This window comes from Rattus norvegicus, chromosome 1 (genome assembly GCF_021556685.1).
Source record: "Rattus norvegicus strain SHRSP/BbbUtx chromosome 1, alternate assembly SHRSP_T2T, whole genome shotgun sequence".
NCBI lineage: Eukaryota > Metazoa > Chordata > Mammalia > Rodentia > Muridae > Rattus > Rattus norvegicus.
Window position 1 is genome coordinate 234,509,811 of NC_141534.1, and position 17,868 is coordinate 234,527,678.

The window sequence follows — 17,868 nt, forward strand, 5'->3', positions numbered from 1 at the left end:
GAATCGCAGAGCGTGTTTGCTCCACCTCCAGTTCTCAGCGGGGGCGGGGGCGGTGCTATCGGGTCCTCGCTGTCGCTCGCTAACCATCACTGCCCACTGCTTAGCTAAAGAAATTGCTTGAGGGAGTCGTGAGATACAAGCCAATTGCATCAGAGTGAAATGTATCTCTCTTTTTTTTTTCTGGGACAGTGACATGGAAACGTCATTCTGGAAACAGTTTTCTACGTGATGAAAACTGAGATCCTGAGAGATGAAGGGATTTCCAAGGGGTGCAGATCAGAGAGATAGGAGGAAACAATGGTCCCTAGGGCATCGAGTGACCCAGGTTAGTCAAATGCTGAGTCCCAGACCAATAAGATACACTACCTAAAGAGAGAGAGAGAGAGAGAGAGAGAGAGAGAGAGAGAGAGAGAGAAGAAAGAAAGAAAGAAAGAAAGAAAGAAAGAAAGAAAGAAAGAAAGGAAGGAAGGAAGGAAGAAAGGAAGAAAGGAAGGAAGAAGGAAAAAGAAATGAATGGCACTCAAGGAATGGCAGCCAACATTGCCCTCTGACTTCCACATGTGCACACGCACGGATGATCACCTACCCACAGATATGCATGCCTCTCCTTACAAACGTGCAAACACACATACACAAGAATAGATTAATGGTCTTAGCCACACTTTTACATCAGTGGCCAGGAAACCAGATGTGACTCCTAAAAGTCCAGCTGTGATTTGGGGTCCTTTTCTTGCTGGGTGGCTTCTCCAACAGGAGAAGAGTGAGGTTCTGAGGTAGCTGAGGCCAAGCGACTACAGTTAATGGCCAGAAACATGGTGGATGCAGATGGCAAGACTGGATCCGAACCAGCACAGATTTTGGTGTGGGCTAGTTGATTATACTGTCCTCAAAACTCATAAAGGTGACTAGCTATCTAGTCCTTATTTCGTCCACAGTATGTAGAATTGTAGCTGTAGAGTGGAGAGGTGCTGTCCCTTTTCCAGGCTGGGCCCCTGGAGGAAGGAATCCTTTGCCTTCCTGACATCTGTACCCTACAAGCCTGTCTCCCAAGGGGACTGAGGCCATTTTCGAAGCGAATCAGGCTGGCGGCTGGCTTTTCCTTGTCAATACTTTCTGGGAACCCAAAATGCCCCTGTTGCTCCCAGTTATTGAGGACCTTTGAACCGCTGGTGATCAGTGAAGTTCATGTCTTGGAGGTCTGATCTATCGAAGGTAACTTCTCTTGAGAAGTGGTTCCCAACCTGTGTGTCATGACTCTTTTGGGAGTTAAATGAGCTTTTTACAGGGATCAGATATCAGATATCCTACGTATCAGATATTTATATTATGATTCCTAATAGTAGCAACATTACAGTTATGAAGTAACAACAAATAATTTTTAATGGCTGGAGGTCACTACAATATGAGGAACTATATTAAGGAACTGTAACAGAGAACCACCTACTTAGGGGGTGTATAATGGGAGGAGGGACACCAGCATCTGGCATAATCCTCACAGCCCATTACACACCCCAGGGCTTGTCTATGCAGCTATCCATCTATTGTAACAACCACTACTGCAATAACCTGACAACTGCCCATCATACAAGTCTCTAGAGCAGCAATGACAACAGCTAGCACCCACCTACTGTGTCCTTTGGGCCAGCCCAGCAGGAAGACTTACTCGCTCATACCTCAAGACAGAGGTCTCTTAGCAACCCCCTTTCCCATCTTTTCTGTGATCCCAGAAGCCACATGCCCAGTAAGTGCATGTTACAAGGCAGACCTGTGACTGCTTTGTCACACAGATGACGTTCATTTAAAAGGCTTGCCTCGTGAGTGAGCTTTGGGCTGACTTTGCAGGGTTCCTCTACGTTCTGTGTTCCTGATGGCCTTCTCAGGTTCCTAGCCCAGTGCTTAGCCCCTGCCTGGGTCCTCAGAGTGGAGAGATATCAAAGGCCAGCTTTGACAGGACCTGTACAGAACAGGATATATGGAGTCAGTGGCTAACACACAGTACCTGTCCTTTTCTCTGAGGGAGCAAAACTTAATTCTCTGAGGCTAGTGAAAAGGGGGAAACACCCGCGCGCGCACGCACACACACACACACACACACACATACACATCCACACATACATACACATACATACACACATACATGCATATACGCATATACATCTACACATACATACACACACGTACACACACACATGTCTTACTGTTGATGCATGCTCAAAAATCTCTATTCTAATTCTATTTATTCTCTTATCCTTTTCATACCACCTAAGACAAAATCTCTATGTAAGAAGAAGAAAGATTGGGGTTGGGGATTTAGCTCAGTGGTAGAGCGCTTGCCTAGCAAGCGCAAGGCCCTGGGTTCGGTCCCCAGCTCCGAAAAAAAGAAAAGAAAAAAAAAAGAAGAAAGATTGTGAGCTGGAGAAAAAGTTCAGCAGTTAAGAGCACTGGCTGCCCTTCCAGAGGACCGGGGTTCAATGGCCAGCATCTTCATGGCGCTCACAACTGTCTGTAACTCTGATTTCAGGGAATCCAACACCCTCACACTGACGTACATGTAGGCAAAACAATAATGCACATAAAATAAATAAATTAATTTTTAAAAAAAAAGAAAAAGAAGAAGAAAACACCCCATAGCCACAACTTACATATTTTCTGAAAACAATCACCAGAAAAACTTGAAAAAACAGATTTAAAAATCATTACACAAAGGCAAATTACCACATGATTACTGATTACGTATTCTTCTTTTGAAACCCACACCTAACTGAACATTTCTCATCTATGTTTCTCTCCACAAACCCATCCTAACCTCAAGGCAATAACTCTTTTGTCATTGATTAACGAAGTTTAAGCAAGCCAAGTGTATTGTAGATAGTTTTCTGTTAGCTAACGACAGTTTGTATTTACCATGAAACAAATCACTTATCTTAGAATCATCTGTTCTCCATTCTTATCCTCATAATAGGATCATTTACGTTTTGTTCTTAGCCCTGCCTTTTCATGGTGGACACAAAAACCTGTGACCACATCCCTAGATCACAAGATCAAGGGACTCAGAGCCAACCTAGAATGAATGTTTTCTTTGATCATTAACCTGTCCGAAACCCATTCACAAGTACAACCATGTGCTTGTAACGCATGAGAGCTCTCCGTGCTCCGTTTCTAGCCTGTACGGCCCTCACTACTCTACAAAGAGGGGGCGCGTTCTACTCTCCATTCTTTGTTTTATCTTCTTAGCAAACCACCTAAACCATTTCCTGAACCTTCCTTGCCAGCTACCCTAACTTCCTAAGACTATTTAAATCAAATCAGGGATTCTGTAAAATTATTAATTTATTTAAACAGCATTATTCATTAAGTTCATCTTCATATTGATCTGCAGGAAAATTGTCCAATAGAGTAGGTGGGCTGTCTCCCATGAAGCAGTCACCATGAGGGTCTCCCCATAGCTACTCACATCATGCTCCATACAAGAGAAATACAGCAATGACAAACATGAGAAGGCACAGCAGCAGCAAGAAGCAATCCAGAGATGACCCCCACCCCACCCCTCGGGACTGCCTCCCCGAGGTACATCGACCACACCTACGCAAAACGATGGACCATCTCCAAGAAGCTCACCTCCCACCCCAATCCGTCCTGCATGACATTTACCAGAGAGATCTGTGTATGTGCCGAGTCTCAGGCTGGCCCACACTCCAGTTCTTAAGGGCTGGGGTTTCCCTGCCAGCCTCAGATACAGCAACTCTGGCAAGACACCATCCTCTGACTCTTCCTTTTTGCTCACAGAGCAGTACAGCCAACCCCGTCTTTGCACCTCCACGGGGTTCCAACAAACTGGGGACGTCTTTCCTTCCCACTCAGTCTGGAACCACAAACACCCAGACTTACAGAGAAAGAGGCTCCATCTGCCCTAAAGGAATATTTCGATTGGTTTCCTTTGCTTGCTTTCTATTTCTTTTTTTAATCTTGTGGCTAGAGAGATGACTCAGGGATCAAACGTGTTTGCTGCTCTTTGAGAGGACCAGAGTTCAGTTCTTAGTATCCTCCATGGGTGGCTCACAACCACCTGTAACTCCAACTCAAGGGGATCTGATGCCGTCCTCCGGCCTCTGAGGGCACCTGCACACATATGCACACACACATAAAAATGGCAATGAACTCATTAAGGAATCTTCATCTTGTCCAAAGTAATCTATTAACTCTGGAGTAGTAGACAAGGGACATTAACAAAGGAAACAGTGGCTTGAACCTTTCTGTTTAAAGATTTATTTCATGTATGTGAGTACACTGTCACTGTCTTCAAACACACCACAAGAGGGTATCAGATCCCTGCATGGTTGTGAGCCACCATGTGGTTGCTGGGAATTGAACTCCAGTTCTCTGGAAGAGCAGCTAGTGCTCTTAACCATTGAGCCATCTCTCCAGCCAGGCTTTGAAGTTTAATGTTGTTAAACTAAGTGATAGAAGACAGACATTAAAAGATGCATGTTTCATTCTTCCATTTTGAAGAAATATCCAGAACAGACAATCCATAGACAGAAGATGAATCAATCCATGGTTGCCAGAGACTGGGGGAAGTGATGCTTCAAGTTTCCTTTTGGGATAAAGAAAGTGTCATGGAGATAGGTAGAGTTAAATTGTAAATATTCTAAATTATACTGAAAATATAGAATTATATTGTTTTAAATGTTAATGGCTACTAGATTAAAAGATGTTAACTGTCCATCTGGTTTAAAAAAAACAAGTCTTTTTTTTTTTTAACATCTACTGAATACCCAAAACTGTACTAGGCCCTGCAATACAGCTTGTGTCCCTCAAGAGAAACTGTGTTAGTCAGGTGCAAATGTCCCACTGAGCTCCCAAGTAAGGATACCAAGGTATGAAGTTATATAATGATGACCAGCAGTTTTCACAGGGATTCAAACACACACAGCATCCTGGGGCCCACACTCTCCATCACAGTACTGTGTTCATTGGCTCCTGTCTGAGAGGTTCTACTCCCTAGGCATTGAAGAAGAGGAAAGGAAGCCAATGCGTTTCAAGGGTAGGGCAAGGGCTGCTCTACTGAGAATGGACCACAAAACTCCAAGAAGCCTCTGAGTGATGTCCTGGGTTCACATCCCAATGATCCACCCACTTTAAATTTTTTCCCTTGGTCTTAATTCAGCACAGCTTTGAAAAAAATAATTTTCAAAACTACTGGGATGTTTTGAATGACAAATGCCTCCCATAGACTCTGACATCTGAACAGTGGGTGACACTGTTAGTGGAACCATTAGGAAGTCTTGCTGAAGGAAGTATATCACAGGGTCAGGGACATGCTTTGAGATTTTATAACTGTTGTGGTTTGAATAAGAATGGTCCCCATAGGCTCTTATGTTTAAATACTTGGTCCCCAGTTGGTAGAACTCTTTGGGAAGGATTAGGAGGTGTGGCCTTTTGGGACGCAGCACGGAGTGGGGCTTTGAGGCTTCCCAAGCTTCCCAACATTCCTGGCATGCTCTCCTTCCTGCTTGTGGGTGTGGATGTGCCCTCTGATTTGCTGCACCAGAGCCGTGTCTGCCTGCCTGCTGCTGCCTTGCTCTCACTCACAATGGAATTCCCTCCTCCTGGAATGTAGGTTCCAAATGAGGGTTTCCTTCTATAAGTCACCTTGGTCATGGTGTTTTATCACAGCGATAGAAAATAAAATAGCCTTGACCTACCTCCAGTTTGCTCCCTCTGCTTTGTGCTTGCCCTTAAGAATGTAAACTCTCAGCTTTCGGCTCCTGCTGCCACCCCTCTGCCATGCCTGCCTATAAGACAAGATAAATTCTCTCTTCCTTAAGTTGCCTTTGGTCATGGTGTTTTGTCACAGCAACAGGACAGAAATCAGTACAGCCAGGACAATGCACAACTGTTCCTTGCTATTCTGATTTCTCTGGAAGAGCGGCCTCATGACTCCCCACACGTATGCAAAGCTGCAGGTGTTAATGTCCCTTATAGGAAATGGCCACAGCATTTGCACTAACCTGTGCTTCTTTCTCTAGACTCTAGACTGGAGGACTTAAAATTCCTACACAACATAATACTACGTAAATATTTGCTGTATTGGGCTTTGGTTTGGTTTCATTTTGCTTGGCTGTGTTTTAGTTTTAGTTTTTGGAAGTAGGGCTTACTGTGTAGCCCAGGTTAGCCTGAGACTTTGCAATCCATCTGCAGCTACCTCTCAAGTGCTGGTATTCTAGGCAAACACCAGCATACTCACAGTGGTTTAAATTTTTGTGTCATTATTTTTTAGTTATTTACCTTGTATGTTAAGTGTGTTTTCTGCCTGCATTTACATACGTGCATCATGAGTGTGCCTGATACTAGAGGGGGCCAGAAAGGGCATTGGATCCTTGGGACTAGAGTTACAGAGCGTTGTGAGTCCCTAGATGGGTGTTGGGAACTGAGTCCGAGTCCTCTACAAGGGCTGCAAGAACTCTGAGCCATCTCTCTCATCCCTAAGTTTAAAAAAAAAAATTGTTTTTTCAATCTGTGGTTTGTTGGGTCCTAAAGTGTGGAATCTACAGATCAGCTCTGTTTCTCATACCAACCCATCTAAACTACAGCACTCAGAGACATCAGGGACTTGAAAGATATTGGCTTGTCTTGTGAGAACGCTGGGAACTTTCCAGAGAGGTGCACTGTTGCTTCCGTGTGTGTTCAGAATGCTGGCTTCCCCGTGGCTGTGTGGATGCTGTCCACTGCTTGGCACTGGAAGGAAATAGAAGGAAACAGGAAGAGGTGAACAAGTATGGGCAAGTCTGTCTTTATATATCTATCTACACCGCTCTGTAAAGGATTCTTGGCTTAGAGCAGTACCCAATCAGCTCTAGGCTGCTGCTATCATGAAAAGACACACATTCAGCACTGCCTAATATACCATTTTTAAAAGAAAAATAAATCTCAGTATTATCTAAAATTTGATTTTTTGGTAATATATATATATATACATACATATGTGTATATACATTATATACGTGTATATAATGTGTATATTTGTGTAATGTATATGTATACAGATAGATAGATAGATAGACAGATAGAGATGTGTGTGTGTGTGTGTGTGTGTGTGTGTGTGTGTGTGTGTGTGTGTGTGCGGGCACTTAAAAAATGGCTCCATGGGGGTTGGGGATTTAGCTCAGTGGTAGAGTGCTTGCCTAGCAAGCGCAAGGCCCTGAGTTCGGTCCCCAGCTCCAAAAAAAGAAAAAAGAAAAAAAAAATGGCTCCATGGTTAAGAGCACTTGTTGCCCTCTCGAATGATCAGATTCAATTCCCAGAACTCACATTACTAAATAAAACTCCAGTTCCAAGGGTTTGGCATCCTCTTCAGACACTGCATGCGTGTGATACACCAGCATGCATGTAGGCAAAGAACCCATATGCTTAAAGCTAAAATAAATCCTAAAAATGTCTTTGCATTTATTTTGGGCATACATGCCAGCACACACGTGAGCCATGGTGCATATGTGAGGCCAGAGGACAGTTTGTGAGAGTTGGCTCTTTTCTTCTCCTCGTGGGACCCAGCGTGGAACTCGTGCCATCAGATTTGGCTGCAGGTACCTCTACCTGCTGAGGCATCTCCCCGCTCTCCACTGCTCCACGTAGGCCAAGAAATTCCTGATCCTGAACCAGATTCGCCCCGTGGCTGTTAAAGTTTACTTCTTGCCATTTCGTGAACGAAAGCACACTATTGCTTTATAATCTTTTGAAGGAGAAAACTGTACAGTAAGCTCAACACACCATCTCAAGAAACCCTTTAGAAAAGACCTCTAGATGAGGAGAGAGGAAACTGAACTCAGAAGCCAGAAACTGCTTTGAATCCTCCTGTGCATGACTGTAGACCAAGGCAAGTTTTCAGCTCAAAAACTCTCAGACTCTACTGAACAATGTGAACAAAAGCATCTACAAGGTGAACTACTCAAAAGCAGAGAATACATCATAGTCCGTCCACAACGTCTGGGTTTATCGACAGAAGCATGCAGTGAGCGTTTTCAATTAACACTCCTTCCTGCTAGGATCCAAATGTAAAGAATTGATTTTTTTTTTTTTTAATGAACCACAGAACAGTGTGTGAAATTACTCTGTATAATGACTCACACAATGATGGGCGGATGCTATCACCACTGATCTAAATTCCTAAGCCTGAGCACTGATGTGCAGATGTTTGGAAAACACAGATAATTCCTGTCTGGTGGAATAGATACTCACAGAGGTTTTCAGTCACTGCTCTGTAGGATATCAAGTAATTTTGTGTGTACCTCATTCATATGCCAATCTCTTTCTTTCCTTTCCTCCTGCCTTCTTTCCTTTCCTCCTGCCTTCTTTCCTTTCTTTCTTCCTTCCTCCCCTCCCTCCTTCCTTCCTGCCTGCCTTTCTTTCTTTCTTTCTTTCTTTCTTTCTTTCTTTCTTTCTTTCTTTCTTTCTTTCTTTCTTTCAGATGTACCTTGTATGTGAGTGTTTTGCCTACATCTATGTACACGCATGAGTGCCTGGTGCTAGCAGAGGTCAGAAGAAGGGTTCACACAGAGCCGCTGGATTTGGAGTTATGGGTGTTTGTGAACTGTCCTGTGGGTGCTGGTGATGGGAGCTAGGCCCTCCACAAGAACACGAATGTTCCTAACTGCGGAGCCATCTCCCCCACACCCAAACGCTATCGCTCAATGTTCTTTCTCATATTTTAACTTCTCACTAAGTCTCATAATGAGCCGAGTCAAATGTTCGACACGCCCAGTTTATCGATGTAAGAAGATCCGAACTCTGCACACTAGCCAGTCTTTGCCTGGTCACGCTAAGCTCGTGACAGTTGTTTTCTTTCTTTCTTTCTTTCTTTCTTTTTTTTTATTGGTTTATTAGGTCACTTTATAGCCCAAGCTGGTCTTAACCATGCAATTCTTCTGACTCAGCCTCCCCAGGGCTGGGATTAATGGTATGCATCCCAGCTCCCAAAGCATGACAGTTTTTCTCCACGTCTTCCCCTAATCACTTTCAGTTCGTTGAAATGAGTAAGGTAACTCGGTCCTGTTATGACTCGATTTTATGTTTGCTTAGGCAATTCTCAGCCCTCTAACCTCCCTGAAGTGGTCACATCTGCCGTGGCAACACAGTTGATATTTTCATGGCCTCGACCACGATCCGTCCAGATGTATTAACCAAAATAATTAAACTAAAATAACCAGAAAAACATAAGTAAAAAAAAAAAAAAAAACAAACCAACAACTGGCAGGTTATGTCTAAAATAAGTACACTTGCCAATCTGGTAGAGGCAGTTCTTTAATTGAGGTCCCCTCTTCCCAAGTGGGTCAAGTTGACAAACTGAGATTAGCCATCACGGGGGCTTTTAAAAGTGGCAAAGAAGAGAGAAAGATTTCCCCCCAGATGATAGGAAAACAGAAATCAGGAGTGTGGGGGGGCTCAAGCCTTCTCATGCATCTGGAACATATACAGGTTTTGTAGGAGAAAGGATTTGGAGAATCATGAAGGGGGGAATTGTTTCATAACACCCCAGAACTGGGTAGGTTATAAACACTTTGGTATTTTCCTTATGCGCGGATAGGCTGATCTGGACTGAGTCAGCTAAGTATTTCTGCCCCACCTTTCTCTCTTATCACCGCAGGCTCACCTGAGACAATTCCACGCCCGTGATGACAGAGGAACAGGAGAGAAAGTCACAGGGTGCCATAGTTGAGACTTTAGAGATCCCTTAAAGGCCCAGGTACGAAAGGGTTTGACTTCCAGGATGGTACTGTCGGGAACTGGTGGATCCTTTGAGGTGGGTTCTCCTGGGAGATCTTTACATCACAGGACTCACGACCTCTAAGAAGATGATGCAACTCGTGCTCCACCTCGCCCTTACTCCTTGAACAAGAGGAGAACAGCACCGTTTGCTACAGTGTTCCCTGCACGGCGTGAGGCCTTACCACTGGCCCAGAAGCAACAGGGCCCACTGATCATAGAATGAAACCTTCAAAACTATGAGCCCAAGCAGATCTTTTTTTCAATTCTTTCTCTTTGTCCTCAGATATCTGTGATAGCAATAGAAAGTTAACATATCAGCAAATCCAAAACTAGGGAGTGGGAAACTTACCCTGACCCTTTCCTGAAACCATAAAGTGGTGTGGCAAAAGACAGAGATACAGGCATCAGTGTGTTCCCAGCAAAAGATGATCTCTGTCCACTTCAGCTAACTCTGCCTGCTACCTGCGTGGAGAATCAGAGCTCACATCCACTGGAATAGAGTAGTGGCTGTGGGAAAAGGGACATGGGGACAAATTTAATCTAGCTACTAAATTCAACAAAGTAGGTCACTACTTAAAGAAAATTGAAATATTAAAAAAATAACTCTCAGGTTTCTAAATTGATGTGAATTGTGGATTTTTATCGAGCTGCATACAATTATTTCCATGCAAAGTTTCATAAAAGCACCATTATAAAGTTCCATAAAACCTCATATGACAGTGTGACAGTTTTCTACCCGAATATTGTGAGAAAACAGAGGCTTCAAACATTTGAGTAACTCACTTATACTGGTAACTGACACACTGGAGGTCCGGCTATGAGTCCCTTTGATCTTAGAATCAGATTCATAGCTTCTTGTGCAGCTCTGTAGGCCAGGAATCATAAGAAACTTGGAGTCTTAGTGTTCTATTGCCTTGAAGACACACCATGACCAGAGCCAACTCTTACAAGGGGAAAGCACTTAACTGGGGCTTGCTTACAGTTCCAAAGGTTTACTGTACTTTTATTATGGTGGGGAGCATGGCAGCACACAGGCAGATGTGGTACTAGAAAAGTAGTTGAGAGCTCTAAATCCCCAGGTAGCTGGAAGACAGAGCCACTGGGCCTTGCTTGGGCTTTTCAAACCTGAAGGTCCACCCCCAATGACACACTTCCTCCAACAAGGCCACACTCACTTCGAAAGGCCACAACTCCTAATAGTGCTCCTCCCTGGTGACTGAGCATTCAAATATATATATGCCTATGTGGACGGACCATTCTTTTTTTTTTTTTATAATTTTTTTTTTTTACTGTTTTTTTTTTTTCCGGGGCTAAGGACCGAACCCGGGACCTTGCGCTTCCTAGGTAAGCGCTCTATCACTGAGCCAAATCCCCAACCCCGTGGACGGACCATTCTTATTCAAGCCACCACAGGGTCTGCACTGACTTGGGGTCCAACTGGATTTATGATGTTCACATTCCGACTCAGCAATATTCTGTTTTTATTTACTTTGCTTTGCTTTATTTTTAAATGTTCTTATTCTTGCCGGTTTCATATGTGTATGCAATGTATCTTGATTACACTGGCCCTCCTTTCTGCTCCCATGCCCTCTGGACCCCTTAAGAACTGTTCCTTCTACGTTTGTGTGCAATTAATGGCTTGCTGCGTTTAATCAGGGTTGCTTGCTTGAGGAGAGGTGTGGGGTTATTTACTGGAGCAAGGGCAGTTTACCTATACCCATGTAAGAAAGTGGCATGTTCACACAGTAGCCACTAACTGCCAAGTGTCCCCTCTACCAGTGAAGTCACACACACACACACACACACACACACACACACACACACACACACACACACACACGGGGAGCAATAGTTCCACATGGAGGAGTAAGGCTTCGGGACCCCTTCTCCGTGAGCAAGTAACTGGCAGTTGTTGAGTTCCTGAGTGCAAAGGTCATGTCATGATGTCATGTCCAGACCACAGCATTTCCAGAACCCCCTGCAGCCCAGTTAGGGATGAGCATTAAACAGTCAGTCTTACAGTTTGAGTCTATAAGTCTTCTAAGTCTCTAAGTCTTGAGTCTTACCAGCTATGAGTCTCTTCACGCATGTCTGCCCATTGTAAAAATAAGCTTCTCTGAAAGCAGCACCAACTTAGGGAATGAATCCCTCCCTCAGCTGTGCAGAATTGAAAGATGCAGGTCTCAGTGCTCTTTGGCTTCAGCAGGCCCAACCTGGTGCTGTGGGGTGGGATGAGGGTAGGGAATGCTGTTAGTCCCTGTAGCATTCTCCATGGTTCTGGCCTACGGAGGAGGGAAGGTTAAAAGTCCTTTCCTGGTCACTCCCTCTGACTCCTGCATCCAGCTTGACCTCTTCCAATCCTGCAGGTCTGGATATGAGCAGCACTACCTCTGCCATTCCTACTGCTCAACCTGCTTCATTCAGTGGCTGGAGAGGGTTCGCAGCACCAGATCCCTGAAGAGATGTCCTTGGCTTCATCAGTTCATTTACAGACCTATCTCTTACAGGAAGAGGAATGTATTTGTATTACCCTGACTGTTTTCTTTCACCATGTTTCAGTGAGGAAACTTTGAGTCTGTCACCTTGCACAGAATAAAACACCCATGTAAGTATTGGTGTAAGATACATTTCTTTCCTTCTGTTTCTTCTTGAGACAGGGTCTCATTATGTAACCCTAGGAATCCTGGGTCTCATACTATTTGGGTGACACCCCCCCCCCCGCCTAATCCAAGTGCTCGGGGTTACAAGCATATGCCACCACCATATTTCCTTTTCTGTTGTGATAAAATGTCCTGACAAAAGTGCCTTAAGGGAGAAAGGTTCACTTGGGCTCACAGGTCCACCATGTAAGGGAAGTCGGGTTGACTCGGGCCCACAGGTCCACCTGAGCTCATGTGAAAGGGAAGTCAAGGTAACAGGAGCGAAGCAGCCTGTCATATCACATTGACAACCAGGGAACAGAAAAGCACATGAACATTCAGCTGGCCTTCTTTATACAGTCCAGGATCCCAGGCAGGGAATGGTGCCACCCACAGTGGGCAGGTCTTTCTATCTCAATTAACACCATCAAGATATGGCCCCCATAGAAACATGCAGAAGCTCATCTGCCCAGTGATTCTAGATTGACAATTAACACTAGCCACGGCCACTATACCCAGCATACTGTTATTTGTAAATACCCTTAGGTTGAATCATCTACAGACTAGATTTGCTCAGAGACTTACAGGCTTCACTTTGAACTCAAAGACATTGGCTGCCAGCCAACTTCTGATCCCAGCATCTTGGGTTAAAAAAATGCTCCAAATCAACTTGCAGTAATTCTCGTTTCCCGGCTGTTAATGGAGGTGAGCAACTGCTAAGTGTTTCCCAGGGTCCCTTTAGCAATGCCCTTCCTTCCTTCCTGTGGTCCCTAATGGAACTGTCTTAGAAAGGTAGGGACACCGTGAACAGCACAAAACAGCTTGCCATGAATTACAGGAGGATTGTAGGAAGTTCCCAGGCCCAGCCCTCACCAATTTTCTTTCCAAACACACTCTATTCTCTACCGCTTCTCACAGACATCTGCTCTCAGAGCTCAGCCCACCTCTCCTGGGATTGTTTATCTCAACAGAGATCTTCTTTGACAGCCGTGCATCCCAGACAAATGCAAACTCAGGATAAAGTCACACTACAAAGTGCTATCTCGCATATTTCTGCTCCCTTCTCCAAGAACTTCTGTATGCTCTGGGAATTGTGCTACTGCACTCCATTAAGGAACATAGTAAGAAGCAGACCTCCCAAGCCAGCCAGTGGAATGTGCCTAGAACCCCAGCACTCAGGAGGCTGAACCAGGAGGGTTGACATTTTAGAACATCTTGGATTATGTAGTAAGATCTATCTCAAAAGAAAAAAATTCATACACACACACACACACACAAACACAAATTGACACCCTCTCCCTCCCCCCAAACATCCTTGTACATAGTAGCCATAGAACTCGCCCTCTGCCTCTGAAAACCAGTGGAGCCACAGCAGAATGAACATCACCCTCACTTGAAGCTCATTCCCCCAGTCTCTTCTCCCCTTTCTCCATCCCATGTTTTCCATTATACCGTGGAGAGCTTTAAGTCCTCCTCAGACAAAGCAGCATAAGTGATGGAGGAACACTGGTGGTCACTAGGCACCGACAGCCATTCCAAAGACCAGATACACTGCCTGTCTACACCACTTAGTGTATCTGATAGTAGCCTGTGCCAGTGCCTACAGGGACACCTCCTGGCTGTCCCTAAATGGTTTCCCACATGGCTTGGTCCTGTTTTAAGGAGGAAGGATCAGTAAATCATCTGGAGTTTAAGCAGTGTACATTTTCAGCTGTAGCAGCCAATAGCTTTTATTCATGGAATGAGCATCTTTAGTCACTGCCTTGAAGACAGCTCAGAAATTTAAGCTACAGCAATAGATGGCTTGGAGTCACTGCACCCAAATTGACAGGCAGGAAAAAGGAACAAGTTTAGAGCATGATTCATTAAGCCCCAGTTCTAACTCCACCAAAACCTAAGCTTATTACTGGACATAACATAAAGGACCCATAACAGAGTCCATCCTTTTCTGGCTTCCTCTCCCAAATTCAGGGCGCTTTTGATTCATACGAGCTTAAATTCCTAAACTGTCACATTTATATTTTGCACCTATTTTATTCTTTCAAGAGTGTGGAAACAGGTGAGTTTTTCTAGGAAGCAATCTAATAGTAAACACAAGCCTTAAAAGCTCACCACCTCCCCTTGCTACTTCCAGTGCTGAGAATCTACCTGCAGGAGTGCTGGCACACAAGGCACAGCTTAGATAAAAGGGGTGCATCTAATGTAATAGAGAAAAAAATGGACATAATCAAAACAGCCAATGGGCAAGTGCTCACTTGTGAAGCAGGGGCAAGATTAGTCTGCAGTGATAAGTTATGATGGGCATGTGGAATTCTTCACTGTGTGAGAGAACATTCTTGATAGAATGTGAATAGGGAACAGAAACACAAACCCAGCACTGTAGGGGCAGGTCCTGTTCCCAATTGGTTCTTGATCTGTCAGTAAAGAAATCCATGGGCCAATTGTTGGGCAGAAGAGATAGGCGGGACTTCCAGGAACCAGGAGGCAAGCAGAGAGACACAAGGAAAAAGGAGACGGGAGTTTGCCATGTTTTGGAGAACCGGGCAACCATGTGAGATCTCAAAATGGAGTGGCCACAAAAGCCGCTCCTACAGGTGGGTGATCAGGGGAGTTTAGCAACTGAAGTTTAAGGTAGGTGGAAGAGACTAAGAAACTTTTAAGGGCACACTTTTCCAGGTGGGAGATAGCATTGCCAAATAATTGTGTCTTAAGGCAAATTGAAAAGGAATAATTGTATCTTTTATCTGAGAATTCAAGGGAAGATGGGAAGGAGTTGAGAGCGTGGTCACTTCCTGGAGCAAAGGCAGGCAGGGCATAAAACTATACACAACACAGCAGAGCACAGGGATCTCCCACAGACACACAACAGACACACATGAATAAGGGACTGGAAGAATTGCCCAAGAATGATCAGACTTGTAATGAGGTTATTTCCTTCTTCCCGTGTCTCCATTTCCCAATGTTTAAGTCCTCACTTGTGTGATCACAGCAGGAAGGAGGAACTAGATAACTGGCTCAGTGCTTTAGAATAATTTTGGTTCTTCCAGAGGACCCAGGTTTGATTCCCAGCAGGCACAAGGTAGAGCACAACCACGAAACTCCAGTTCTGGGGGAATCTGATGCCCTCTTTGACCTCTGCAGACACTGGGCCCACATGTGACACACATAGATGCATGCAGGAAAAATATTCATACACATTTTTTAAGTCTTTTTAATTTTTTTAATTAAAATAAAATAAATCAGGAAGTCTGGGGTATAGTTCAGCGGTGGAGCAGCACTCTGAATGCATGAGGATCTTGGATTCCACCCCACACAGCCCAAAAGGAAGGTGTGTAGAGATTCAGCACAAAGCTCATTCTTGACCACAAGGTACTCCTTTTTATTAAATTATAAAACCACCTGATGTCAGTACATATGCTGATAGGAAGGAAATAAAATACCCTTTTCTCAAGCCTCTGACTTTGTGGAGCACGTGGTTTCAGACAAACAAGGACAAACACTCTAATAAAATCTTGGCCTCCGAGCTATGTAGAACTAATAGCCACACTCCCAAGATAATGCCCTGAAAAGGTGGCATGGTGCTGAGGGCAGTTACAGCTGCTAAACTGGTATAAAAATTTAGTCAAAATAAAAGTTTTAGTCCATTATAGCTTTGCATAAAGCTTCAGGGAAGCAAACTAAGACACATCTTGTCAAAGGCACTTAGGGAGTCGTGATAAATTACTTCTGGATTTAGTTTGAGATGGAGTACTTTTTTTTTTTTTACTCCCTGTTCACATTTGCTTCACATCGAAGCAGCTCTGGAAGGCAGCTCTGAACGAGGAGAAGGAGTTATTGCTCAATATACATATTACAAATACAGAGAGATTAATACAGATTTTTGGTCCACACCAAAGCAAGTAACCGTTATCAGGCTATAGTGTTTCTCTTCATTCAAAAAGTCATAACCAACTTTACTCCAGTCCCACGAACAGAGCCTTCGGTTGATAATTCGAGCTGTCTGTTGCCTGGATCCCCACCGTATCTCTGCAGTGCATTTTAACTGGAGAAGACCTCCAGGGAGTCTCGCAGGAGTCCACAAGTGGCCCTCTATAATTCGGTGTCTCGGTACCGGGAGGGCTGGCTGTAGTAACCACGCTTCGAGTGTGCTGCCAACTGTTGGCGGTACTCCTCCTCTTCCTCGGGATCACTGCCGTAGCTTCCTCTGGTGTCCTGGTAAAGCCTAGAAGGAGCTTTCTGTGGCTCTGGGGGTCTAGAACTAACAGAATGAGGGTATTAAACACAGCCCATATTGTCTAGATGCCCACTGGGATCACCAAAGCTATGACCCCAGCAGGCCCCATTTCCTGGGCACATTCCACCACCAGTCAGGGCACTGCTGGCCCCTCCTCAGGTTCACAGGGTGATAAGGGAAGAGACACGATATGATGGGTCACGGCCACGGCCTATTGGGGCAGCCACATGTTGTCTGAACTAACATAGGAAGACTGTACCTGCTGCACTCCTGGGCGCCCTACTACACCCCTCCACCCCCTAGCAGAGAGTTCTCTCCAGTGTCAATCGATTTCCTCTGTCAGTGTCAACTTGGCATTCAGAGTATCTCCACTTTTTCAGTGCTTTAAACAAGACTCCAGCTTCCTGAGGCAGGAAATAACTAAACTTGGGATCACCACGGGAAGACACTGGTAACGCCTAGTACCTGTCCAGCACTTAAATGCTAGTCCACTGCCTTTGGAGTCGTTGGCACAGGCATCCCAACTGTGCATGGTGATACAAAGGAATTAGGGAGCTTGGCTAAGAGCTACTAAACTTTAGTAACGAAAGAAGCCTAAGCCCTAGGAGTCTGCTCACGTGCCCTCCTAACACACTGTAAGGCTCTAATGTGGCACTGGGCACACAGGGCAAGGGGCCAGAACCTTATGATTCTGTAATCTTTTTGAGATAGGGTCTCTCTACATAGCCCTGGCTAGCCTGGAACTCACTACAAAGACCAGGCTGGCCTCGAACTCACAGAGATCCGTCTACCTCTAGTCTGGCATTTGATTCTATAATCTTAATAGAATTAAGATAGGGTAAGGTAAACAGTCAGCCTGGGCAGAAATTCTTAGCGCTCTGACATCTGGGTAGAGAACTTTTTTTCTTTAAATACAGATGCTGGAGAAGCCTCCTCCTCTCGCCAATCCACCCAACAGCCCTTACCTCATGTGCTGGGGCAGGCCAGCATCTGGCTTGGGGGCTTTGATTGGAACCGCATAGATGTCAGGATGCTTCTGAGCTATTTCAATCTGTGGTAACGAGGAAACAGGGAGAGAACGGGTAACTGCATGTGTCTCTTGCTGGTCAGGCTCTACCCTGTCCCCAGGTCTTACCACCTTCTAGTTCATTTCTAGAAAAAGAAAAATAGATGTGAGCCTGGTTCCCACTAGGCCACACCAAATGGTGAGGAATGGGGAGCCCTGAGACAGCA

At 44.8% G+C, this 17,868-nt stretch overlaps 1 protein-coding gene across 13 annotated transcripts in view; it reads right to left on the reverse strand.

The window, feature by feature from the left end:
- Positions 1 to 15,598: 15,598 nt before the first annotated feature.
- Tjp2 (tight junction protein 2) overlaps positions 15,599 to 17,868 on the reverse strand; it is a 127,918-nt gene continuing 125,648 nt past the window's right edge. For 12 of the 13 annotated variants that reach the window (XM_087574135.1, NM_001414504.1, XM_087574056.1 and 9 more), the window contains 2 exon segments: positions 17,601 to 17,686; positions 15,599 to 16,659 (listed from right to left, as the gene is read on the reverse strand). In XM_087574135.1, the coding sequence (XP_087430261.1) occupies positions 16,491 to 16,659; positions 17,601 to 17,686 (255 nt within the window). In that variant the 3' untranslated portion in view covers positions 15,599 to 16,490. 13 annotated transcript variants of the gene reach the window in all.